The sequence below is a fragment of the Chelmon rostratus genome, chromosome 5 (assembly GCF_017976325.1).
Source record: "Chelmon rostratus isolate fCheRos1 chromosome 5, fCheRos1.pri, whole genome shotgun sequence".
In the NCBI taxonomy this organism is placed as follows: domain Eukaryota; kingdom Metazoa; phylum Chordata; class Actinopteri; order Chaetodontiformes; family Chaetodontidae; genus Chelmon; species Chelmon rostratus.
The window spans coordinates 14,412,221-14,439,286 of NC_055662.1; the positions used below are offsets into that span (position 1 = coordinate 14,412,221).

Genomic DNA, 27,066 nt, shown 5'->3' on the forward strand with positions numbered 1-27,066 from the left:
CGTTCCACAGCTTTCCAATTCTTTTGTTGCTCCTGTCCAAACTTGTGTGAAATGTATTGCTGCATCAAATTCAAAAAAGTAGGTATTTACAAAAATCAATTAAAATTGATGAGGTCAGACATTAAATATATTGTCTTGGTACGGTTTTCAGTTGGATTATCACATTCTGTTCTTATATTAAACACAGCCTCCTGACTTTTCTGGAAACAGGGTTGTATTGTATATAAATGTACATAAAGTAATTGCTTTGAGCATGCGATAATAACTGAAGTGATCATAACAACATTTTCAACTCCTTTCATCTGGATTATGGTAGCTGGACTGTCAGGACAATGGCCTGAATAATAATTCCTCAGTGTAAATTATGCCCTCAGATTTTTAAACTGTCCGCTGCGAGTCCAACAACATTACAGGAGTAAAATGCTGAATTGATGGAGTATGCTAAGGTTAAAGTGAGATATTGCTAAATCTGTTTTAGTCTGTCATCCTTCGTTTCAATCCACTTAAATATCACCTGTGCTTAATTTAGCACGTTATCTAGCATGTTAATTGGATGTTGCACTGCTGCTGTGAATGAGGACATGGATCAGGAGATGACAAGACTAATGGAGATTGAACTTAAACCTGTAAGATAGGTGTTTATTTTTACCATATGCTGTACATGCTCACCAAGAAGTTAGCAAATGAGGAAGAAAAAAAAAAGTAAAAACAAAAACCACAGAGCAGGATTGGGTTAGTTCATTTCCATCCAAAACATTTTTTATTGTCCTCCAAACTGAAAGGTTTACCCTGTGATTTGGCTTGTTCGCTGAGCCAAAAACATACATTGCATTTCATCAGGTAGCAGTGGAGGCATACAAAGATCTTTTTGACTGAGAGAAATGAATGGAAAGAGCAATACAGGATTCTCTCCTTCAAGTCACATGATAAGTAATCTTTGCATTCATGAGTAATGGAGAGAAGATTAATTTCAGATCACGGGAAGCTTGAGAAAGTAGCATCTGGTCTTCATAAAAGAGAGAGAGGAAAATAAACAAAAACAAAAAAACAACCGTATGTGTTGTGTTTCTTCCATGTTAGAAAAGGCCTGAAAATGGTCACACTGAAGAGATTGTTTCATCTCTGTTTGCCTCCGAGTTGTGTAACGCCTTAATGTAGAGCATCTGTAGTGTACACAAATGGACACTGGATATGCAATTCAAAACCAAAGTGCCCACAGTCGATATAAAGCAAGGTCACATGACCCAAAACAGGTGATGTCACACAAGGGGGAGGGGGTTGAGACTGGACATGAATGTAACCAAACGCAGCCATCAGTCTGTTTGTGTGTGTTTGTGTGTGTGTGTGTGGTGCAGAAATGCCAGTGACGTGGCACTCAGCACCATTAATTTACAGTTACTCAGGTGTCTGAACAAAAGAGAAAGACCTCCCCATCTAGTGACTGTGCAGTTAAAAATGGGCACATGGTGATTTTAAGCTCATGCTTAAGTTGTGGTAAACCATCCAAGCACTTCTTTAATTAAAAACTATAAATACACAGCAGCGTTTTTATCGGAGAGGTTTCTGTCGGCCTCCTCTCCCTGGGTGAGTGTGTGACGTGTTTGTCTCTTAAACGGCTAACTACGCTTTGCTCATCTGCTAGAGGAAACACGGGTTATGTGGAACTGATTATCAACTTTCATATAGATTTTTCTATAATATATTTATATAGTTATTTTTCTTTCTCTCACGCACCCACCACGCTTGCTTGCTTTCACATTCTCTCGTCTCACTACTTTTATTCAATGTACACAACATAATAAACATGGGGTTGAGTGGGGAGCGACAGAGCTGAAATGACAATCACTGAGGGGGGGGACAAAGCCAAAAAGAACTGCAGTCTTTTTTGTCATCCATTGGCAGTTGGACCGACTCAGCAGTCAGCCAGTTACAATGGTGGTTTGAGGGGAGGGAGTGGCCATGTCATCAAAGGGGTGGCGCTGGAGGTTCTTTCTTCGTTGGTGCTGTTTTAGTCGTCGTTTTCGTCGTCTTGGTAGCCGGGGTCGTCTCCTTGAGGTTGAGGTTCTCCAGTGCCACGTCCAAGGTCATGACCTCAACACAGCCCATGGCCTCGAAGTCAGCGAAATTCCGCAACGAGCCGTGACAGTCGTCCTCGTCCTCGGAGGAGGAGGCAGAGGCGTCCTCGTCAGGCAGCAGCGTGGACAGCAGCAGCTCCGTCACAAACAGGCTCCTGTCGGCCCACTGGGCCTCGCACGCCTGCCGCTCTGCCTCAGACAGCCGTGGTTCGCTCAGCCTGTGGGCGGGAGATTGAACCGTAATGGGTAAGAAGACCATGCAACTGTTCATAATAAGAGGAAGATGAATGGATGGCAAATCAGGTGACAGTAAAGTATTTATTTAACATTGTTTTAACAGTGACGGAGTCAGTATGTGTGTGTGTTATGTCTGTATTAGTCAAGTGTTTGGCGTGTCAGTAACCTTGACAGAAAAATGTCAGAAGTTCTGTGTGAGTACTAAATGTGATGGTGACAAGTGAGAGTGTTGTAATGATGGTATCTTCTCTGTCATATACATTTTAAATACATAGTATGTTGTGTTCTTTATCAGTAGTTTATAAATGTAGGTGTTACGGCAATTCATGTTATACAGTATTTTTGTAAGTCTGGGAACCCCTGATCTATGAAAATACAAATACTCTTAATTTCAAAAGGTCTAACTGCTGGACTCAAGATGTCTAGGAGTTCACTGAGAGGTACATTGTCAGTATACAGAATGTTTCCACATCACACTTGTGTAAGTTGTACATTGGACCATGACTGGCTTCCAAATATGTGGAAAAACAGAAACCAAAAACTTTTAAGTAGAGACATAAATGCCAAGTAAAGTAAATGCCAAAAATAAGAGCAACAATCTCACCTGCTGAGTAGAAACTGGGAGCTATGTGCATTATGTTGTGTGTTGGACTCAGGTGGACCCGGGTTGGGACTGGGGTTGGTATTGTGGTTGGCGCTGGGGTTGGGGTTTGCGGCGGCTGAATTGGTATTGAGGATTGCATTGGCTCGCCCACCGCCCCGGGTGGCGTTTCGGGCCGTCTCCAACTGCTGACGCGCCGCCTGGGCCTGCTGACGCTCCAACTGGAGTTGCATCTGAAGCTGTTGGAGCTGGGAGGCAGAGGGGCCTGAGCTGAGCTGCCCGCCTGCTGAACGCCGCACCCCCGACAACTGGGACAGCAGCTCTGGAGGATCAGGGTGGAGAAGACAAGGCCTTAATGTCAGAAATGATAACTACCACAAGGAGCAAAGAGTTGGTCAGTTCAGTCTGAGCTACTAGCCTGCACCACCTCTACTCCCACCATTAACACTGGTTGGTGTAAAGAATTGCTGTTTATCAGAAAGCCAGTTAGCCAGACAGTAGGCTTTTATGAAAACACAATCTTAAAACAGATCATGCAAACTGATGATAAACAGCCTTTTTAAGAATTTGTCAATTTAATGTAAGAATCACATTAGTCCTAAAAGCTAGCATTTCTACATGCTGCCAGAACTATAACCAGAGCAACAACCTGGTAGGACTGCTGCGCAGCCTCTGATCCACAATCAAAAGACACACGTCGGACCGTCAGCAATGAGGTTTCTAAGCTAAAACTCAACTAAACGGCCCAGCAGGTATAGTGGGTCATTAGAGAGGAGGCTGGTGCCCTGTTTGTGAGGCAGACTAACAGGGACCCTCATTATGGCACAGCTGGAGCTGACATGGCGAATGCCAAGCACTGAACCGGATTAAATTTGGGAACAGGATAAAAAAGGAATTGCCACAGCAACTACTCTGCCCACACATTACTGCACTATCCAGACTACATTTAAGTGGACACTGAAACACAGACTAGACATGTATCAAAGAATGCTACTGCAGGCAATTGATCTGTGCGTGTGATAAACAATTCATATTAGGACACTTTCAATTAAATGAGACACATTAAATGTGTCTATTTTTGAGTGCCACATGCATGATTTACCACTGAGCACCAGTGTTCTGTGTGATACTAAATTTAATCATAAGATGATGGTAATAACAAAAAAAATTATCTGACCCACATTAGCTTCTTGTACTGTGCCTCAGAAGGAGACTGCTGTCTGTATCACACATGTAAGCATGGGTTTACCATGGGTGTAACCATGACTCCATGACTCCTCTTCTGTGTGTGTGTGTGTATGACTGACCTGCTATGGGGTCCATGGCCTCTCTGCTGTAGTTGGAACTCTGTGATGAGCTCTGACTGGTGGAGAGCCCCCCTGTGGTGCTGCTTGTGAAGTGCATGTTAGACCTGCGGGCTCGCGGACCCCCAAGCCCACGGCCAGGGTGAAACATTCTCCTCACATGCCGCACCCCGCTGGACTCATCGTGAGGCTTGCCATTAAGGAAAATGCACCTTTGTTAGCTCCCAAAGCCCAACCTGATTATCTTCAACCTGCTTGCTTTGTCCGACAATCCAAAACCCACTATTTGTAATTTTTCTTATAAAATTACTTAAATGATCAACCAAAATCAAAATTGTCAACGATTAATTCTTCAACATGTAGTTTCAGCACATTGCCACTCCTGTAAATGAACACTGCACTCAGGCCTCCTGAACCAGCTGCAATCTGTTAACATATATTTGCATGACGCTCTCATGCCACCCTGCTGCATATGCCCACTAACAAAAGCTATGGCCCTGTTTTGTGAAGCTTTGAATGTACTTGTTCTGCCAGGGCTTCATTTAACTTCATTTTTGCATCTTTTGTTTTCTCCACAGCACTTACTCAAAGTACTCTATAAATAGACAGACTGCTGTCGTCAGACTTCTGAGTCTATCCCAGAGTGCAGCTCACACAGAGTATTCCAGCTCATTCCTGACAGGCACAAGCAGATGCTGCCACCAAACCCTTCACACAATTTGGTAAATAACTAAATCTAATGCTCACCGCTGTAGACATTCTTCTGAGGTGCTCTTTTCCTGAATGATTTGTCCTTATGTGGATAGAAGTCCACTCATATATCTAGGTTAATTCCTGTATGTACTGCATTTTCAACCTCAAAAGGAATGACAAGGATGAGCCTGCATTTATGGAACATAATATAATTAATACACTTCAGCAGAGCGTGGACATATAATGAGATTGCACAGTAATTAAATAACATATATTTTAAAGAAAACTGTCTACTCGAGTTGCTTCTCACCTGGTCTTTTTCAAACCGAATCATACGTGAATGTGTTTCTCTCTCATAAAACTCCTGTTTGTTTTTTTTCCTGCATTGTTTACACTGTTTGCAGGATCGCTTCAGTTGGCACATTGCTACTTTTTGTGCCCCAACTGTTTTTGTCTTCAGCAGTTGGCAGAAATATGCGTCACACCTCACTTCATGCTCCACTACCAAGTACCAATCTGATACCAGTGCTCTCGTGTTCCTAAATCTAAAATCTGTTGTATACCTCACAAGTTAAAATTCATGTTAATGTAAAATAATGTGAGGCCAGGGATTGCTGTGACTTTAAAAACTGAGTTGGTGACCCAGTGTGTCTGACTAAATATAATTAATATTTGAAAGATTTTATTTTAGAATGACAAAGAAACTGTATGAAGTTTGTAATGTGACTTGGTCACACAACAATACCTGATACATTTAATCAGAATCAATGTAAATGTTGATCCAGATTGGACATGTACAAACCTTCAAAGCTACCATGCCTGGAGACTGAGGGCTAAAATGTCCACTAGGTACCTTTAACACCTTGGGAACAGCCCCAAAACAAAAAGAACACTAAACAACACAATTCATAATTTAGTTAATTTACAGCTACCTCTGGTTGGCTTTGGAGGACAAGGACAACTTGGCTTCTACGCTGCCCTTCCTCCTCAAAGCACCAAACCAATGGACAACAGTGTGGAACCAACTTATCAGTCTGATTGAGGCCCCCTGACTTTAGTTTGCACGATGGCATGAGACACATAATTTAGTTTAACTAACACAACCACCATGGCATCTTTACTGCACACATATTTCTACTCGTTCATGTTCACCTACCATACTCAATGTCAACAACCCTGGTGCGCTCATCTTTAAAATTATATAGAAATCTGGATGACATGAACAACATCTCTATCACAAGCATAAATACCTGAATAGCTTCCATACAGAAACCTTGAAATGTCTGCTTGTCTTCACACAACTGACTGAAACACCAATTCAGCCTGTTTTGTTTTTACAGTCAATAATGCAGCCAGGTTATGGTCGTGTCTGTGGAGGGGGTGCTACTACTTGAGAAGGATATCAAATCTCTGGGTGCTCTGTGTTCAAGTGTGAGATGAGCAGCAAAGTCATCCGTCACATGATTCGGGTCGCCACCTGGCAGCGCTGCACATATGGGGCAGATCTAGATGACAGGAGGAGAAAGCGTACACGTTTATCTTCATATTCACTTCAGTGCACAACATTCACCAGTCGGTGCCGGGACCTCCTGAACAAACACTGAGACTGGCAAATATCTTTGGACAATGTCGTATTTAAAAATAAAGAGATGCAACCTCAAGAAAGCTCCAGCTCTGTGTTGAGTGTCAAAAATCCAACAGATATGAAGTGAAACTGAGGGATTGATTTTAAATGTTTGACAGTTTGGTGAGTGAATTTGCTGGTGGAAGCTCTACCATTAACAATTTGATAGTCAGCTGCCAAACAGAATAACATACTAGCTGTGCTGTCAGACCATGGACACTGTGAAAAGCATCATGATGTTCCTGTATTTAAAAGAATGACAGTTGAAATTAGCTCAGCTAACTCCCAGTGTTGACTTAGTCAAAACAGGTACTATAGGTGAAGGATTTTGCAAACACCCTTTTGTTCTTTCAAAGACAACTCACTGTTGTATCCTAAAAACTAGCATAACGTCACAAACCGAAAAAAAAAATATTGTGATCATGACCTACTTTATGTTTTTTGTCCAATTCTTGCTGCCTGTCTGCTGCAGTAGGACACACAACTCGCTAACTAAGGTATTTACTCTTGGACATTAGTTGGCTACTCTGACAGTCATTTACTCATGAATTACTCAGACCTTTCCTACAGTGCACAGTTAGGACTGACAATGACTCAGTACGATGCCACAGAGGTAGGCACAAAAACATTTCCTGATTGTAATTACTTCAGCAAAGAGTACACAAGTAAATACAGGTAACACAGTCTTGACGTTCAGAGTTAAGTTCACTAAACCAACTAAATAACTGAAGTTTAAATAGTACGCAAGAAAGCAATGACCGATAAAAAGGAAATCAGAGGTTGTCTGGAAGGAAAAAGAATGACACAAAAAAATCTCAACTAAACAAATGTTATGTGTTGCAAAAATGTCAGCAGTAATTTTAAAATGTACAGTCCATAGGCTAAAGTTCTTTAAAGTGTTTCTTAGCAGCTCTAACCAGTGTTTTCTTCCTGTCAGAAGAAAAGCAGTGAGCATCTATAAATAGAGCTGCACAGTCTACCTGACATCACTTGCAGTTTAGTTGACATGAGAACTAGGCTTCATCTCTAACATTGTGAAGCAAGACAATGAATAAGATGTAAACACGCTACGGCATACTTTCAATACGAACAGGGTCCTCCTTATGAAGTGGTTCTCAAACCGGAGGCAAAGAGCCACTGCGGCACAGAAAAATATGTGAAACTATGCTGAATGAATACGACTTAAGTAGAGAAAATAAACAAGAGTTTGCTGATGCTATTGTGCTGATCTTCAGTTCACTAAAAATTAACTTGGATCCCTTTGTTACTTACTCCCCTATCATTGTTAATGACGGATAAAAATTGTGGTGTGTGGGGCATGAACTTTTTCAGCTCTGGGGGGCATGCCAGAAGACTTTGAGAACCACTGCTCACTCTCAGAAACTGATTCAATTGACTAAATTGAAAACAAATTCTTGCCATGTGAGGAAAATTCAACACAGATGTAAATGTTTTCAGGTGTTTAGACTTACCACTTCTGTGGAGGTCTCTGTGTGTTCTGCAGCCACGTGCTCCTGCAGGGAGATCTCTGTGTAGCCCATCCTGCCACAGTAGGGACATGTGAACGCCTGGGGCTGTTCCACTGAGAACGCTTCACCACCGTAATACAGGTCTGGAGGGGAATCACGATGGACATGGCATTCAGTGTCAATGTTTTGGCATGTTTTGCGTGCAAGCCCATTCCAGGTGCTGGGACTGCAGTGTTTCTCCTACATTTGGACCAAAATTTTAACAAAGCTGGCACAGAATCATACATGATAAAAAAAAAAAAACTCCTGTATGTCCTCAAGGCCAGGAGCGGTGGATACTGGTGAAGGGTGTTTGACAATAAAAAGAAGTCTAAAGCTTCAATAGGCATATTTTATCATGTTAAAGTTGTGCTAAAGCCCCTTTGGACAAGATTAATTAATAAATCAGGTTCGGTTCTGACAGACTGAGACAGTAAGAGACACCTCCTCCTCTGTTAACCTAGTTAACAGCACTATTTTGCCATATTAAAGGAAACGGTTCATGATAAAACCTTCCCTTGGCTACTCACGTAAGACCACCTGTAAGTAGGCTGCCTAATACCAGAACTAACTTACTAACAGGCTGACATTACAAGTCCATTTAATGATAGTGTAGCACTTGACACATGACAACTTCACCTGAACCTGCACTAAGTGATACCTTTGCCACCTGGGGACAGTCAAACAAGCCACTAAACCAACCGTGACATGTCAAACCTCACAAAGTTGTTGAAGGCAAAGGCGTTAGCATCACTAACCTATTCGCATATCCAGCAGGCGCAAAGCAACATTAGCATTTCGGTGTAGTGTTTGTGTCCACCTGATGAATGGAGGTCCAATTCCAAGTTCACCAGCTAGTCACTACCCTTTTCTGGCTACCTTTTTGGGCAGGTACTGTACTATGGGTTTAGCTGCTGAAAACAAGGTTGACTGAGGCAAGAATGAACCAAAAGAGTAAAGTTTTCATGTCATGAAACAGGAACAGTGAGCCAAAAGAAGGGAAAAACGCTGAGTAAATCTGCAGTCTGGTAATGTTCTGTGGTTTCATCAATGCAGGTGAGTCCTTTCAAATCACACAGTCATTGTTCATATAAAAACACTGATCAGAGCAGCTTAAAAGAAAGCAGTTTCTAATGCAATTTGCTAACCTACTGCATGTACAATCACCTATAAGAAGCCTGTCTAGAATTTATCAGTTGGTCCATTTAAAGAGAGTCTAGCATATGGCTCTCTTGACAGGTTTTTCTTTTATCCTCAAAAAAAATTCTAATGTTTCAATTCTACCATTAAAAAGACAAGGTGTGTGTGTGTGTGTGTGTACTGTCGTCCACCATAAAACAGTTGGTTCAGTTGGTGGAGGAACAACAATCACACTGAAAATACACGAGACAAAAAACCCACAAAAATGAGGACTTGTATGTGAGTTTGCACCTTCTGCTGTGTTTACAGCAACAGTTTGTATTTTTTTTCCAACAAACTGGAAACAGCATTTCCAATGTGTGAAGGGCTGAATAGCAACATATTTCACAACGCCAATGCATGAAGTAGCTGCATGAGCAGTCATTCAAAAGCAAGAGAAATGGCCAATTCAATCAAAACCATAATTTCACCAGAAGATATGAGATTATACCATGTCTACTACAATGTCAAGCTTCACAATGATTAATATTGGCTGAATTTACAGCAAGTATTATCTAGATAGGATTGGAATATCTCAATCCCCATTGCTGCCACTACAAATTATGTTGAGATAAATCAAACTTAGAAGCCCAATAACAGTCCCAAAAACTCCTCCGGCTGCCTGGGTTAAAGCAGCCTGGGAGCAGCCTTTCTGCCTGAAAACAAAAGCCAGTGCCAGATAAGGCACACTGTAATGATTTTACTTCTGGAGGCTTATTGTGAATGAAGGTACGTTTCCAATGACTGGCAGTATTAAAACTTTATCCAAATTGTGTTGTTGTTGTTTGTTCAGCACTTTTTTACTTTTCAAAGAAAAAAAAAAAAAAAAACACTGTACCATATTTGACAACCTGATCAAGTTCATGAAGTTTCATTACAATGTTATAACTGGAATATCACCCATCACATATGCATACATACACACTCATTTGATGCAAATTATGTTGCACATTTTTTGATTATTTAATGATGATAAGTTTAGGATAATGACTGACTCAGACATTTACTGACATTCAGGTGAAAAAACACTGAGTGTCATGCCGTGTGTCTGGTTTATGGTTAATCTTACAATTGCACTATAGTACGCAGCAAATGTTCGTACATTGTACTTAACATCAGTATTATCTTGTCTGGTTTTCAGTTAATTATTAACATCTGTCTAGTGATATAAAGTGTTGCTAAACATTATCAATCACAGCAGCAAACATCATAATACCGAAAGACAGACTGTTCATATGGCTCAAATTCACACTTTCTTATTCCATACTCATGCTCATAATTAGCTTGATGTGAATATCAATTCAACTTACCAAAGTCGACTCGGGTTAATATACACTGCATGGGATGCTCTGTGGTGTGTCTGGTTGTGGTTGCACCGCTCTCATAGCATGATGCACACAGATCGTAGTCGTAGCATATTAAACATTTGTATCGTCGACCTCTGAAGTTGCCTTTTAAACACGCATCACAGCTGACGCCTGGGGGAAGAGAGATAAGACATGACAGGTGAATGCAAATACCAAAATATAAAAAGATAAATGTTGGTGAAAATTGCCATTTTAATTGGAAGAGTGTAGAGTCTAGTTGGATGCTCTGCTAAACGGTGAAGAAATTGTGCAAATGGATGGAATTTTTCTATTTTGAACTGGTTGGTCTACATTTTTGCGTTGGAACATGTCACTACGAGATGAAAGGTCCTCAACGGTATCATACACATAGGGAACAGAACATGAACACCTGCAAAACATTCTGCAATCCAGTAAGAAAGTGAGGCAATAATTACTACGTGTATAGTAATGTTTTAATCAAGGCTGTGACAGAAGTTGATTCAACTCTTTTTGTGGTGCTGATGCACTGCATACAATTTGCTTTTGTCATGGTGGTGAAGGGACGTAGGTGAGATGTCTGTGTCGTCGTCTCATTTGTGTTTTTTGACCATGACACAATGAGGCTATGTTCAAAAAAATGCATTCAAAGGAATTGCCTTGGAGTAGAAACAACACTTCTTTGACACAGTCCAGCCAAACATTCACACAGTGTGTATTTATTGCAGGGATATTGCAATGCATCATAAATTACATGTATGTTACTGTGTCCACCCCCTGCGTCAATCCTCTTACTCTGGAGTGACCAACAGACTTAAAGACTACTGCCTGCCTCCTTCACTTTTAATAAAACTGAGCTCACAACACCTCACTCATTCATAAAGCCATTTCCAACACTATATTGACTCCAATACTACACATAAAAAGTTTCATCTAATGTGTCACATGATGGAGCCCCCTGTGTTGAACCCCAGGCAATTCTTGATTGACTAGGACAGTCGTGCAGTCTCGGTGTATTGTATGACAGCAGGCTGTTTAAACTCCCTCTTATCTCCATTCATAGGCAGCAGCACGCTGTGAAAGCTCAGTGCCAACCTGATCCTGCTGTGCAGCGGCTGACGACTAGCTGTTACAGAGACGTTAATGACAGTAACAATGATAACCACTTTCATCTCGGACATAAATAACTTGATGACTACTGACTGTAAAGTTGACAACAACAACACAAGCATGGAAAATAAAGGCCGCTCGGGCCTGACTAACCTTCGCTGCTGGCATTTAACGAATAAATCAGCTACCGTTAGCTTAACTGTTAGCTGACAAGCTAGACAGCTGTTGTAGACCTCACCTAACTCAACGTTTTACCGGTTAGTGAGCTGAAACATCTATTGCCGATGTTCACTGACGTCTACTTGACATTATCAACGAACTTCAAGCCCAACAAGGTTGGCCACAAGGACGAGGTGAATGTTGGTTTGCTAAATGTTAGCTTGCGAAACTGGAATGTCCAGGCCAACTCTGACCAGGAAGGAGGCTAAAACTAGCTAACATTGACAACATGACAAGCTTCAAACCCGTAACGCCATCTGGGATTCGCTGCTCTCTTATGTTTCCTATTCTCGGCACTCCCCCTTGCTCCCCAGCTCGTCAACGTTAACCTACATAACCTATTACCAGTTAGCTTGCTAGCAGCTAGCTAGCACACTTAGCTCACGTTAACTAGCTTCTTCCGTTTATATGTCAGCGTTGTTTTGGTCAACCAGTGCTGACTGTTATACATTTTCTGCAACACAAACGTCAATTGCAAGGTCCGTTGGATGCGATGCACATTTTGTGGCCGCCATAATGCGTCCCCACGAAATAGCACTGCAACCTTGCTGCTAACACTAGCCAACGTTAGCTAGGATGGGCTGCAAAACAAGAAATTCTCGGCAAGCTAATGTTAGCTAGCGGTGCTCTGTCAACGTTTCTATCACAGATTCCGACTTGCTCGCACCTCTATGTTGAAGTGTGTTCTTACCTTCATGACGGGACATCCTATGAACACTAACGCAGCCCCCTTCTCGGGCTCCCTGGCTTGCAATACAGAATAATATCAGTGAAGAGAAGAGAAGCCGGGGTTGGCTGGCTGTCCCTGGCCTCTTCCCTCATGAAGGATCCGGTCTGGCTCACTGCCCCCCTCCGCCTCCTGCTGTGTCACTGTCCGGTGCACTGCTCCTCCGTCCACACGGTGGCGATGTTGTCTCATTTTTGGTGCAAAGGTTGCCTTGGCAAGTGGGTGGCTCAGATACAGTTTACATACAGCATATATATACAGTACACAGAGAGAGAGAGAGAACTGACTGGAAAGCAGTATTGAATTGAAGGCATTTCCAAGACAATGAAAACTGATTGGCAGTCTTGTTAATCTATGAGTAGGCTACATAAATAATAGTTACACTTGCATACATTAGTTCAATGGCCATCACCTTTTCACCTAAAAATTACCTTAGTCAAAACTCCGTAATTGTGATATTTAAGTGATATTAAAAACAACATTTAACAAATAATTATAACAGAGTGTCTCTGGAAGCTTTAATTCACGCTGAATTTATTAAAAAAAGTAACGTAAAATGCAACTGCATATGCACATTCAAGCAAATAATAAAAATGTTTAATCATGCAAATTTTAAAGCTCTCCCAGCAACTCTGCTTGTCAAATGCACAGCTGCTTACATGCAGGGAGCTTCCTTATGATATACTTAAGAAAAAAAGAGAACACAGGCACTGCTTAACCCATGAAGTAGATGAGGGAGAAACGTGATGAAGGCCACATGCATAAGTGGCTTTTAAAAGTTAAATATTTCAAAAGTTGGTGGGTTTTAGAACATTTTTGCAGTAACAGGACAAACCAATAATTACAGAGCATCCAAAAGCTTTAGTGAGTCCTTTTGAGAAACAGCTCCCCCAAACACAGATGAAGCTCTATGGTTTGCAGACTTTGTTGTGACTTCATGGATCATACCGGAGGTTTCTGTCAATAACTTCAGCAATGAGGCAGAACAAGGTTACACTAGACAAATTGCACTCTTTCTGCAGTCTGCATAGGCCTACTTGACTGTTTCAGTATTTCACAATGCCTCATTGTTCGTTTTTGCTAAACAGACTTTGTACAGCAAAATCAGGACAGGTCAGCATCATGTAGAATCAAACTGACACTCTGACTGGGCTGCTGGCTGCGGTTTGTGAGTGGAAAGAATAACAATGCCACTGTGTGAGAAGCCACTTTAACTTTGAACTAAATATAAATGCCGGTGTCTGACGTCAGGTCTGTCCAACAGACTGATTCTGGAAAGCCTTTTGCTCTTATTTCTGAAGAACTACAGGACTCTTGTCACTGAGCAGACTAAGAACAGAAATAAAAGGAGGATGTGATGTGTATTCAAACAGTACAAAGCAGGTTTGTCACGAGCCAGAATGAATCCTGCTAAAACAGGATGACATTGTTTACTGTATATTTAAATATCAGTGGGACGCATGACTGTATGTTATTAGGAATTACAAATTATCTTGAGTCTCACATGGATTACAAATGACTGTAAAATGCACACCACATTCTGTGATGCAATAATGACCACCACCCTGCACAGATCACCAACATCCATGAAGAAATCATCCGAGTGAGTGAGCAGGATGGATTTTACGCTCTATGTTGCATCACATCAGCTCATCATTTGAACTCGAGTGCCCTCTCTCCAGATGCAGCATCAGGCACCTTCTGCTATGTTCTCGCAAGCGTACAGAATGGCTATTAATACGCCAGTAAAAATAGGACAAGTTATTTTGGACACTCCTTCCTCACACACAGCCTCACTCTCCCCCTTTAAAAAAGACACTTTTTATATTAATAATTTGGTTTTGGGGAAAAAAAATTTGGTTTTAAAAAAAGCATAATGTCTCGTCAAGCCAGGCCAGGTCACACTGAAGCTGGAAATGTGGAAGAGATTGGATTTCTTTACGCTGTCGGTACAAAAGGTACTTCAGTACACTGATGACTCATTTGTCCTTTCCAGGGCCGTTCTGATATTATCAGCATGACAGTTAAGTTGTATAGTACATGCACCATCATCTGCATCCAATGTGTACACAACAGGACACTTTTTTATTTTGGAGCAGAATTTAGGAGATTTATAAATATTAAAGAAGTTTTTCAGTGTTTAAGGATAGAGGAATAACTCCTAATAGAGACAACGAGCGTGAGGAGACGTGCAATGAGGAGTTCCCTGTGGTTCCCGGCATGCTGACCCCACCGCTGACCTGTGCACACTGAATCAGCAGCACGACTTCGTTTTCTGAGATGCGTAAAAGCTGTTCGGACGCCAGGTACCGGGGGCTGCGGGAGTGGCAGGTGACGCGTCCTGCTGGGTAGTGGGCGCTGATGTATGTACACAAAACAGTGGTGTTATTGTAGCGGAGACCCTTGCGTGAGTGCGCCCATTCTTCGCCTCATCAATTGAAACCGGCCGGTGAGCTAAGCTGATGGTCTGGCAGCGCGCCAGGCAGAGGGGACGATGCTTTGGGAGGGGGGCTCGCCATCCCCCCTATACACGGGCCGGAGCCTTTTATATATTACCATCATCGCGCAGGGGCGGTTGTGGGTTTCCCACGTATAACAATGAGCAATGGGACATATTTTTATTGTTTATATTACTGTAAGATTAAAAAACATGAAGTCATTCTCTGGAGGCGCCTCATTCGTGCCAGAGCGTCTTATAGGCTTAACGACTGTTTATTGATTGTTTTCACGCGTCGTTTCAATCCGGTTAGGCAACAAAGGTGTGAGCCAGATGACCTTCATACCAATACTGAGCTACTGGATATGTTTTATGGCGGCTTGCGACACACCCCACAAGGGTTAACACGCGCAACGTGAGAAGCCTACTACGACTTCATTCAGCTTTGCCACGCCTTTCAACGTAAACAAATGGGGGCTTGACCAATAAGATCCGCCGATAGATCAGCCGATGATCAGATGACTGAAAAGGGGAAACTATTTAAAACTCTAATCACACAGTTGATGCTAGTTTATACATTTCTTGGAGCGGTGCTTTCACAGACGCGCACCAAAACGCAGCGCCGGCTCTGTTGCTCTTTGTCACCACTGGATGTAAACTCTCCTACCTTCGTACCGCACTACCAGCAGCGACACAAAAAGATATTTTATATTCCCAGGAAGCTTTTAATTTCTCCACAAATCGCCCGTGACTGAGAAATGAATCATAAAGCTCTTTTACTGTGGATTTTCCTGCAATGTACTGCTGCGCTCTTCTGGTCCGCTCGCGGGGAAAACGCTGTTCTTAGAGGTAAGAAACGGCTTTGTGTCTATTGTTCATTCATTTCTATCATTTATTTCTCTCCCAGCCTCAGAGGGAAGTGTCAGAATCCAACCACGCTTATGTGAAGTAGGGCAAACACGCAATTCTTCAATCTGTGGATGAAAACTATATTAAGTCGCCCAGACCTCAAATTTCCTTACAAAAGTCTGTTTAATTAATCTGCATTTTTGGGGCTATTAGGGTGAAATTAACAAAAGCGAACAAGTGTGGCGGGCAGAGTAAGCCAGAAAAACGGGGATGGATTTAGGAAAGTGCGACGTGTCCTTTTTTGGGCGAGCAGCGGGAGTCTGGAGAGCTCCGAGCTCCGGACACGCCACGTCTGTGTGAACCACTTGGAAAGATGTTCCGCTGAATCCGCATTTTACCGCTCACCGCTCACCAGCGCTTTTACTACCCAGCTGAAGTCATTTTGGTCCGTGTGGCCCTTCACCAGAGGGTGTTGAGTTCATGATTTAAATTCAGATCTGACGTTTCTGCTCCGCGCGGTGGGATTAAACTAGGCTGGTGTTATTTCATCCAACCCTGTCATCAGGAATCAAACACAATGAGACCATATGTCGGCGCAGTCTTGCAGTGATTCTTTATTATTTTCTTCTTTAAAATCTGTGGATAAACCGTCAGCACCCACTGAGCGCTTCTTGCGTCAGTCGAATGCGTAAATTGTACCGTTTAAGCCTCAGGCACGATAGCACTGGGTGTTAAAAGTCATATATATAATTACACGAGCTCTGACTGCAAGTATGTGACAGGGAATGAAATAAAAGAAGGAAAAAAATGGATTGTGGTGACAATTTGGCTCTGCGCCCGCGTCTCCGGTGCGACCCGCTTGCATTATTGCAGCAGATGTTGGCCGCAGAAGCGAGTTGATTGGCTGCCCCAGCCGCTCCCTGCAAGCGCCAGGGTGATTGGCTGGACGGTGTGTTTTTGAAATTGAATCATTTTTTTAGCGAGATTTTTCTTTTTCCTTAATAAATTGCAGGCATCAGGAAAGCAGGAGTGAACTAACTTCCTCTCTTTGTGTTGTCATTTCCCCTCAGGTGATGACGTTGGATTGGATGAGTTTTCAGCAGACAACAAGGCTCTGGATGGCATCGTCAAGTACAACATGAGGAAGAGTTTAGACCTGGAGCAGGAGGGCTGCTACCTGCAGGCCGGCAAGAAGGGGTGTCTGGAGGAGTGTGGCTTCAACGCTACAGCCAAGACAATCTTCATCATCCACGGCTGGACGGTACATGAGCTGAAATTTTGTAAACCCCCCCATCTAGAATGCAGTCTCCCTCTTTCTCTATCCGGGTCACTCCTGATAACCCTCACCTGTCTCACCTCTGAGTAAAGGGAACCTCTGTGCTGCATGGCTGGAGGTGTCCTCTCCAGCCAGAGTGTGCTTTTGACGGCATGGAATTTATCATGTGAATGTGAAGAGTATCAGAGAGAGGTCACCAGGTCAAAGCTGTCTGTCTGTCTGTCTGCCTGTCTGCCTGCCTGCCTGAGTGGGTGAATGATTCCTGTTGTCTTTCTCTTGCAGATGAGTGGGATGTTCGAAAGCTGGATGCACAAGCTGGTCTCTGCAGTGATGCAGCGTGAAATGGAGGCCAATGTGGTTGTCGTTGATTGGATATCAATGGCTCAGCAGCTGTACCCCGATGCAGTCAACCACACCCGCAGCGTCGGCCTGGATATTGCCGCCATGCTCAACTGGCTTCAGGTGTGTACACAGACATTTATACTCTTTTTAAACAGTTGAAACTGTGAAAGTAACTTTTGAGTATGCGTCACTCTGATCAGTTTATACAAACGCACCATTGGGTCTCTGTTTAGGTTGCTCAAAAAAGGAGACTTGTCACCTGCAGTGGCACTGACCCAGTTCGCTGTAGCACCTGACTGAATGCCACAGTGCCCACATGCACGTGTTGTCACTCCTCCTTGCTGTGTCTCGCTCTCAAAGCCAAGGTGTCTTTAGTATGTAGGGCAGATTTATAATAGGATCTCGTAAATGGTCATGTTTATAAATGATTTGTGGAGTAATGTAAGCGTGTGAGGTCTGAGCCATCTTGGCAGTTAAGTCATTGATAGTGAGCAGCTGAGTACCTGCTAATCCATAAACCTGCAACCCGTCTGTTGTTCCATTAGAGCAATTTAAGAGATCTCAAGCTTTTGTGAACATGACATATCTGTCAAAACGCCCCTGAAGAAGTGAAATGTTGTGCTGAATATCCCTTTTGTTACGTTAATGTGGCCGTTGTCAGAACTCCCACTTCCCCCTGAGGCAGTATCTTAGTTTCCCTCTGCTGTGTTGTCTTCACAGCTAACTGATGTTTTGGCTCATTGAGTACCTTTTTTAGATTAATGCTAATCAGATAATCTTAAAAAGCATCACTGCCTATTTAGTACTTCTGAGGCAAGGACAACAATTGCCATTCAGCAGGACTGTCACAAAATTGGACTAGTGCACAAATGGCGAGTGAGGAGAGTTTCAGGCAACCTGCCACGTAGTTGTAAACCTAGACAAAGAGTATTTCATGGAGACAAACTGAGACAGATGGTGGAGGCGCTGTTGCATGGAAGAGGACTGTCGGTAGACTCTGTCCGGGTTAACCGAGCTTGGCTCAGCTGCAGGCACGACTGATCAGCGCTGGCTGAAATCCAGGATTTGCTCAGTGTGAGTTAGTGCTCGTGGGGGCAGCTGCTGATGTGAGTGTTGCGACTTTTTTCTCCAACAGGATGAACAGCAGCTTCCTCTGGTGAATGTGCACCTGATTGGCTACAGTTTAGGCGCTCATGTCGCCGGCTACGCAGGGACATATGTACGAGGGACCATCGGCAGAATCACTGGTAAGTTAAGCGAGTGACTCTGCGATAAACTTTCCTTAAAGACAGTGCTGCCTGATTTTTACTGATAGCCTGTCTCCTCTTTTAATCTGATAGGTCTAGACCCAGCAGGACCAATGTTTGAGGGTGTAGAGGAGCAGAAGCGCCTCTCCCCAGATGACGCAGACTTTGTGGACGTTCTGCACACATACACTCGAGAGGCTCTCGGCGTCAGCATTGGGATCCAGCAGCCAATTGGGGACATTGACATCTACCCCAATGGTGGAGACGTGCAGCCTGGCTGTGCGCTGGGTGACGTGCTGGCAGTGGCTGGAAGTAAGTTAATAAAAAATGGCTTTGTTTATAGATTCCAGCCTTCCTCAACAATTTTGCACACATTAATTTGTTCAGCCACCGTGGCAATATACATGGCCTCTTGTTCTGTGTTTGAACATATACAGTGTACCCAAACTGCCTTTCTTTTTTCTCCAGATTTCATGGAGGTGATGAAGTGCGAGCACGAGCGCGCTGTGCATTTGTTTGTGGACTCCTTGATGAACAAGGACCACATGAGCTTCGCCTACCAGTGCACCGGCCCCGATCGCTTCAAGAAGGGCATCTGCCTCAGCTGCCGCAAAAACCGCTGCAACAACATCGGCTATAACGCCAGAAAGATGCGCAAGAGGCGCAACAGTAAAATGTATCTGAAGACACGTGCTGACACTCCCTTTGGAGGTGAGTTACCGTAAGGATATGACCATAAAATGCTTTGCAGTCAGTTTTATCTTTTACCGCTATGGTGTTCAGTTCCCACCATAAAACTGATAAGCAGCTCTCACTACTCTGTTCATAATTCATGAGTGTCTTTACTTTGACATCCGTATCTAACATGTAAACTCCTACTGTACACCATTCCACTGCAGATCAAACATTAACTCTGTGTGTTTTCTTTTGAAGGCTACCACTACCAGATGAAGATGCATGTGTTCAACAGAAAACAGTCAGACAATGCGGATCCCACCTTCCACGTCAAGCTGTACGGAGCCCATAACGACACAACAGACAAATTTGTCGATGTGTGAGTACAAAATCAGGATCCTTCCTGCACAGCAAGTGTGCTCAGTTCAAGTTTCCATAGATGCTAATGCTAATTTAAAGCCTTTGTCACTACCTTGGATGTAAAAGCTTGATATCTGCTTCCGTCATGCTACTGTTTTTACTAATTTACGTTAATTTGGAATTAAAATGGCTGATCTGAACACACAGCTGTTAGAATTTCTGTGTTCAGTTTTCTTACCCTGATTTTTCCTCCCTCTGTCCAGCCATGATGGCATTATCGGCCTAAACCTGACCAACACCTTCTTGGTGTTCACTGAGGAGGATATTGGTGACCTGCTGAAGATCCGTCTGAGCTGGGAGGGAGAATCTGATTCCTGGAACTCTGTCTGGAAAAACATGAAGAAAGCGTTCTGGGCCTGGAACACCAAGCCTGCCAAACCTGTACTGGAAGTGCGGCGGATTCGTGTGAAAGCTGGAGAAACGCAGAAGAAGTAAGTAGGGGGCGCAGCGGCGTAGACACCACACCTTCAGGATAAGGATTTTCTTGATGAACATTTGCTCAGATTTCTTTTTATGTTGTCACAGGTTCACGTTCTGTGCCCAAGACCCTGCAAAAACTGAAATTTCACCAGGAGAATCGGTGACTTTCGTGAAATGCCGTGATGGCTGGGAAGTAAAACCAAGAAAACGGTACGGTCCCCGATAGAACGTTGCACAAAATGATATTTCCTTCAAAAGAAGCTGTAGTGTGATGTGTGCCTGATGAAATATCAGTGAATGAACCCTGTTTTTGATTGACAGGCTGCCCATGTAATAACTCCGCACTTCCAACAACCAATGCACCATCACCATGGGGGACCCAACATGGATCTGTGAGAAGCACTGGCTTCTCTTGATTTGAGCACTTTTCATAAGAGAGATTGATCAGCGCACGGTGGGAAGGACTTCATCATACTCTTAACTGCACCAGGAAGGTTTCCATGGATTTCTGGAAACAAGGACTCTGGGTGTGTCCAGCCTACGAGACAGCTGGAAACTGACGCACAGGCCAGACGCGAGGGGCAGTCCTAAATGCGTTATGATTGCCTGAAGAGTTGCTGAATGTTCCTTCGTGTGGACTAGTGATGTAGAAATACAGATCCGTGCCAGTGGACATACACCAGCAATTGTAGTCGCTGTACTGTACATTTTTAAATATTTTTTTATTTATGGAAAAAAAATGGAAGCACTGCAAGACCAACGTTATTTATCAGCACATCCCATGATGAAGCATATATTGAATGCATTTCTCCAAGGTGCAGTATTTGTGTGTGGGCGCGCGTGTGTGATTGTGTGGCTGTGCTTGTCGTGACCAAGAAGTGTGCCTTTCTGCTGAGAGATTACTGATACACTGTATAACTGAAGGAGATACCTGATCTCATTGCACACAACCGTTCTGAGGTTTTGTGCATCGTGTTACTGATACTGTATGTGGCTTATTTTTGGGGGTGTGTTCATGTACATAATGTAAATAACTTTTTGGAAAAATAAATTCACCTGTTATTTGTAGGAACTGTTGCCTGTCATATCTCTGTCGAAAGACCTCTTGGTGTCTCTATTGTGATCCGCTTCAGTGAGGACAAAATTACGGTTCTCAGAGATGAATGTAAACAGTCTTGTTTATTGGTAATCATAGGTTGCCAGTTTCACAAAACCTGCAACGTGCACGCTTCGGTCTACATTGTCCCATCGTATCCTTTACCTTTTCACTCAAACAAATTGCAACCCACGCAAGAGCCCCGTAGGGCTCCAATTTGCAAGTGCCGACCGTTTGTGAAACATGACACAGCCACCGTTTGTGACCTGCGTGCAAGCCGTGCTCACAAATCGCTCTTGTGAAACTGCCGCCTGAGCATCAATCAAGCTAATTAGTCCTGTTGGAACGAGGCTTTGTGGAGAAAACAAGACATGTAAATGTTATGCTCAGAGTCTGCAATTATAAAAGAGGTGGTATTTGAAATCTATGCAGCCCTGAGAAACATCTCAGAAGACCAAGCTATTGTTACATGTTAGCCTATTTACTAGCCTTATCAATTTAAGAACCATTGAAATAGCTTTTTTTCTAGATACCACATTAGGACAGGAACTTGTGAATGTCCACCATCGATTGGTTTAGCTTTCTGTTCCACTTGAATCGTGTGCCAACTTGGAAATCGAATTTATTTTGCCTCCTCAGGGCCTTGTCAGCTCTCATTTAACAGAAGCTCATTTGTCCAACCTTCACATTGCTCCATCTAAACTGCAGGGCTTCTGAATTAATGTACCAATTTACAACACTGTTAAGCTAAGTGTCGACCTTTTTTTGCGCAGTATTTGTTGTCACACATGTTTAGACATGAACTCACACTGTTCAGCAGTAATCCAGCCTTCAGCACGAAGCTCTCTGTGCCACACTGGTGGCATTGTGAGTTGTTATAAATCAGGAATTCCTCCAGCATTCCTGAGCCGTAATGACTCATTTGCATTTGTCGGTGCACGAAGCAGTGAAGTGGCAACATCCCGCTGAGCTTTTTCTCCCAATCATGTTCCACTTTAACATCATGCCAGAAAAACTGGATCACAGGAAGTCAGGTATTTCATGTCACATCATCCGCCCTCTGTCAGAGAAATACCTGGGAGTTTAGTAATGGGAGGAACGTCTTACCGGTATCACGTTGTCGTGGCAGCCTAAGTATCCCGTTACCTAAAATGATCCACGCATTTTACTTTTGATCTTTATCAACTCTGGTATTTGTCTCAGTATGTGTTCTGGCTGTAATTATCTTCACTCTGTTCTGCTCTTGTGCGGATCTCCCTGCAGCAGTGACCCATTTTCCCAGAGACAGAAAACCTACAGTAACCCCACAACTCTCTCTGCTGCCGAGAACGTGGAGCCGCTGTGCCCCCTGGCTAACAAACAAACGCACCACCCAGCGTTGGTTTGGTGCCTCACTTCAGCTTCATGCTCATGGAGTATCTTTACCGCCTTGATGCCATCTGCCTCCCACATAATAAATCACAACCTCTTTAGTCACCGTTGGGTTGGCCAGTAAAGCTTGTTTTAAGTCTATAAGTGGAGCTATATAATAAATTATAACTGTCTCACATTAGTCTGAACACACATAACTGGATCAGTTATGTGCCAAGCTTGCTCATACTGCAGTGTAAGCAGAGCAGTAGACCTCATTGTTCTGACGGCTTGTTTGACAAGAAAAACTTGACTGAATTTCCTTTTTTTTGTTTACCAACCCTTCAACTGCATCTCAAGGTAAGCCAATGGAGTTTGCTCAGTTTGCACATGTATGTAATGTTGAACTTTCATCAAATGATAAACGGGGATCGTCTATGGGGGGAAGATCATAGCTTTAGTCTCTGTTGCATTATAGTCTTAAGTCTAATCATCGGCTTTGACCTCTTGTGTTCACAGACAGCTGCTCTGGTGTCCAGGGTCCTTGTCATTTCACTGATGCGCTGTTCCTTTAGGTGACATGAGCCGTGCTTTGCACGCCTGTTTTTTGTTGAAGATTCCCCTTGTGTGTCTGTTTTCGTCACGTTCTGCTTTATTTTGAAGGTTCAAGTTATGTTTCTTTGTTTCCTTTACTTCCGGTGTTTTCCCACCTTTGTGATTGTCTGATCTGTTTCACCTGTGTGTCATTAGTTGTCCTCCCTTGTGTATTTGAGTCCGTGTCTTCCCTCCAGTCTCTGTCAGGTTGTTGTCCATGTTACCCTCCATTGTCTGAGATCCCTTGCTGTACTAGATTCTGTGTGAGCATGTTGCTTGATGTTGTCTTTGTTCCTGTCCATGTAAGTGTTTCCTAGTCTTGTCTTTGTCTGAGAAACTTTGTCATTGCCTTATGCCATTAGTAAGTGTTTTTCCTTGTGTTGTCGTGTTCATGTCCCTGCCACATATCCATGTAAGTGTGTATGTAGTATTGTCTTTGGCTACTAGTGTTGTCTAGGCTCCCCTTACCGTGCCATGAATCTTGTATGTGTTTATCCAGCGTCTTCTAGTCTTGTCTTTGTTCATTTGCCATGTCTCATGTAAGTGTTTGTCCTTCGAGCTCTAGTGTTGTCAGTGATTGCTCATCATGCCACTCTTCGTGTAATTGTTCTTTAGTGTCATCTTAGTCAAGCCACGTTCCTTGTTAGTGTTTATTGAGTGTAGTCTTTGAGCCACGCCACGTTTGTTGTGTGTGTTCAGTGATTCTCTGTGCTGTCTTCGTTCTCTGTGTTTAGCCCATTAACCTGTGTGATTTCATTAGTTCCCTGAGTTTTGAATTTTGATTTCCTTCAGTTAAATTGAACCAGTGCCCCCTCGTGTCTGCATTTGGGTTCAACCATAGCTCCCTGAAACCCCCATTGACATTAGGTGGTTGTTGAAGGAAATGTCGAAATTTTGGTATATGCTTACGTGCTTTCTTTCCAAGGGTTCGATAACTTGATGCTTATCTTATCTTGACTGGAAACGGGGGAAACCGCTAGCCTGCTTCTGTCCAAAGGTGGAAAAATCCCCCTGCCAGAACCTTCAAAAAAAAAAAGTGTAAAAAACAATTTTTGATTAGCATGATCAAAACCAAATGTATTAGGGACCAAAAGCCTGTTCCAAGAGGTGGGATTACTCACTCAGTTTCTCTGACATGTTGCAGTGTAAAACCCGGCAAAGGCCTTTGTACATCAATCCACATTCCACATTTTAGGGGGTCCTGGGTTTTAACGGGCAGTTATGCAGAACATTCAGTGAAGCTGCTTCTTGGAACTGGGCCCTGCTGGACATCCTGTTTAAAGGGACCGTCTGAGGTCAAAATGTGAACAAACGCACAGTCCCACAACCAAAATTCAAAACACAGGATGGGAACACAGTCCTAATTTGACAGGTATTTTCGTACATAGAGTACCATCAGATGACAAATGAATCTAAGTTATTTGAGTTTGTCTGCATTTCTAAAAGCATTACAATACATGCCTTTATTTCAGTAATTCAGTGTATCCCAAATATGTCAAACTCTCCAATGACTACTACAACTGATTTTTCCCAACATGAATAAACACTTATATACAGCTTGCACTGTATGCAGCATATTCTGAACACAAATGTCCCCAACTGAGCATTATAACTGCTGAAACTGTTGTTACCACATGATCATCTCTGATAAATCAGAAAATTCAGGGGAACCCCACTGACAAACAATGGAAAGTGAAACCTGTTGGGCTAAAAACGACAGGGTTTTGTATACGAGCAATGCTGACTATACAGGAGGGTGATTGTCACTGAAAAAGGAACAGGGGATTCATCTCAGTTCTACTAAGAGTTACCACCACTGTTACCACACTGACTTTCACAGCACGCCATGAGCAGCTCTGTGTTGCTGGTTGCTCCAGTGCCACGTGCCTAGTAGATTAAAGGGTGGTAGTGCACACATCACCGCATGTTGGGATGCTGGCTCAAGCACCACATCAGCCGTTGCCCTGCGGATCAACAGCAAAGATTGAGGGGAGGGGTCACCGCACGTGATCCCGGCAGTCCATGCACGCACTGATGCAAGTCAGAGAGAGTAGCCACTTGAGGGATATTGCTCAAACATTTTACCACATCCCAGCGGTCACAGTGGAAACACTGTCACTGGTGCCAGCTGTTGACACCCACTGCATGTACTGTACTCTGATGCCACCCGAGTGACTCTGGCATGCTTGACAGGGTCTGGCAAGGCTTGAAAGCATGGAGGTCACATGAATGTTCAGCGTTTCCAAGTAAGACAACCTCCAAATTTTTTAGGAATGCGAGAAGCAAGAGGGACAAAGGTGGACTCAGGGAATATGTTCTTACATCAGATTATTTTAACAAATAATCAATTGGATTGATCTGAGAATCATGTTATGCTGAAGAGGTGCTGTGATAAAAGGTTGGAGTGGTGGAGGGCTACTTAACTTGACGTGCCAGATGGATTGTTACACAGAACCATCTGGGAAGTCGTCCATGGACACTGTTTGGGAAAGGGCAGACACTTTAAAAAAAAAATACTCGGTGGGAAATTGTATGAACCATTTGTCCATCACGGGCCAACCTCAACCAATCAGATCAACAAACCATATGACATTGTAGGACAGCGAAACTCTTGCCAAAGCCAGTCAGGAGAAGAGTGAAATATCTTTGCCGTTGAGAAAAGCCTTCAGTGCCGTACTTTGCTCTCGCCCTTTAATGAAGAATTACTCTCCAAGCCTGATATAACTGATTCTGTAGCAGCATCTATTATAACCTCTGTCGGAGCAGCCATTGTTGTTTTAAACGAACAGTCACACTCTCCTCACACCGAAACCACACCCGTAGCTGCCAGTAGTTCCTCAGAAGATGCTGACTGGGCCGAAAAGACTGTGGTTTGGCCATTTTTGGCTCGTCTGATCCTGTGATCTTGCGAATCCAGCTGCCTCGCAAGGTAAGGTTACACTTGATAAGCCAGGCATAAAATCCTCTTTGCTTTTACTCTGAAAAGCTCAAGGTCTGTCTTCCATGAGGCAGTAGAGAAGCCAGACTGACTGCATCATCTGTTTGGCCCGATATCGGACTGTATTTTGGACACATGGTCACATATTTTTGGCTTGATGACATTGGCAGAGAGAAACGCTGATAAAAGCAGATTTTTGCATGTATTGTTCCCACCATTGCAAACTGGACCACTTCTTTTGTAGTATCATCTGTTATGCTAATGCTAATGTCAGCATGCTAAGACCCTCACAGTGACAACGCTAATGTAAAGCAGGTATAATGTTTTCCATGTTCACCGCATAGTTTAGCGTGTTAGCATTTGCTCTGTACAACTGAGGCTGCTGTGATTGTAGTTTGCTGGTATTTGATCACAAACCAAAGTATGTGACAAAGATAAATTCAAAACCAATTTCACCTGATGATGGCGCTAGATAGTCAGGGGATCACCATGCCGCTAGCTAACGGTCCACATCTGCATTTAAATCAAAACTGGCCTGCAGATGATTAATCCTTGCAGGATATAGTTTGAATGTGAAGCAACCTGTTCTACATAGTTTCCTAATACCTCCCTGTCTTATTTACTGTCATGCCCTTGTACACTGCCCCATGTTACATGTCGGAGGGATGTCATGACGTCAAAAGGAAAGTAGAGAACAGCACTCACATGCAAGAGGACGGGGCTGTTTGAAGGGGAGAGGTGTACAGTATTATTATTAACCAATCACAAAAGAGCTCGCCAAAATGAACACCCAACCAGGGATCACATGCTTTGAAGTCTA

At 43.2% G+C, this 27,066-nt stretch overlaps 2 protein-coding genes across 2 annotated transcripts; one reads left to right on the forward strand and one right to left on the reverse strand.

Annotated features, from left to right (window-relative positions):
* Positions 1 to 697: 697 nt before the first annotated feature.
* On the reverse strand, positions 698 to 12,692 carry LOC121606636 (E3 ubiquitin-protein ligase KCMF1-like). The gene is made up of 7 exons (XM_041937081.1): positions 12,567 to 12,692; positions 10,532 to 10,699; positions 8,007 to 8,146; positions 6,314 to 6,415; positions 4,221 to 4,401; positions 2,917 to 3,235; positions 698 to 2,293 (listed from the first exon to the last, which is right to left on the reverse strand). Exons 1-7 carry the CDS (start codon positions 12,580 to 12,582, stop codon positions 1,966 to 1,968), a joined length of 1,254 nt encoding a protein of 417 aa, XP_041793015.1. The 5' UTR covers positions 12,583 to 12,692; the 3' UTR covers positions 698 to 1,965.
* A 2,887-nt stretch (positions 12,693 to 15,579) lies between these two features.
* Positions 15,580 to 21,330, forward strand: lipg (lipase, endothelial). The gene is made up of 10 exons (XM_041938028.1): positions 15,580 to 15,888; positions 16,959 to 17,149; positions 17,447 to 17,626; positions 18,642 to 18,753; positions 18,847 to 19,065; positions 19,222 to 19,464; positions 19,687 to 19,807; positions 20,052 to 20,279; positions 20,374 to 20,478; positions 20,590 to 21,330. Exons 1-10 carry the CDS (start codon positions 15,798 to 15,800, stop codon positions 20,600 to 20,602), a joined length of 1,503 nt encoding a protein of 500 aa, XP_041793962.1. The 5' UTR covers positions 15,580 to 15,797; the 3' UTR covers positions 20,603 to 21,330.
* Positions 21,331 to 27,066: the final 5,736 nt, after the last annotated feature.

What these genes read in the sequence shown, in the direction of transcription:
- lipg (XM_041938028.1), top strand. Translation starts at nt 15,798, where the DNA reads ATGAATCATAAAGCTCTTTTACTGTGGATTTTCCTGCAATGTACTGCT. An exon ending in GGAAAACGCTGTTCTTAGAG is followed by an intron (nt 15,889 to 16,958) that starts GTAAGAAACGGC and finishes ATTTCCCCTCAG; the next exon opens with GTGATGACGTTGGATTGGAT. An exon ending in GACCATCGGCAGAATCACTG is followed by an intron (nt 18,754 to 18,846) that starts GTAAGTTAAGCG and finishes TTAATCTGATAG; the next exon opens with GTCTAGACCCAGCAGGACCA.
- LOC121606636 (XM_041937081.1), bottom strand. An exon ending in ATTAACCCGAGTCGACTTTG is followed by an intron (nt 8,147 to 10,531) that starts GTAAGTTGAATT and finishes ATTCCCCTCCAG; the next exon opens with ACCTGTATTACGGTGGTGAA. An exon ending in CAGAGACCTCCACAGAAGTG is followed by an intron (nt 6,416 to 8,006) that starts GTAAGTCTAAAC and finishes CCTGTCATCTAG; the next exon opens with ATCTGCCCCATATGTGCAGC.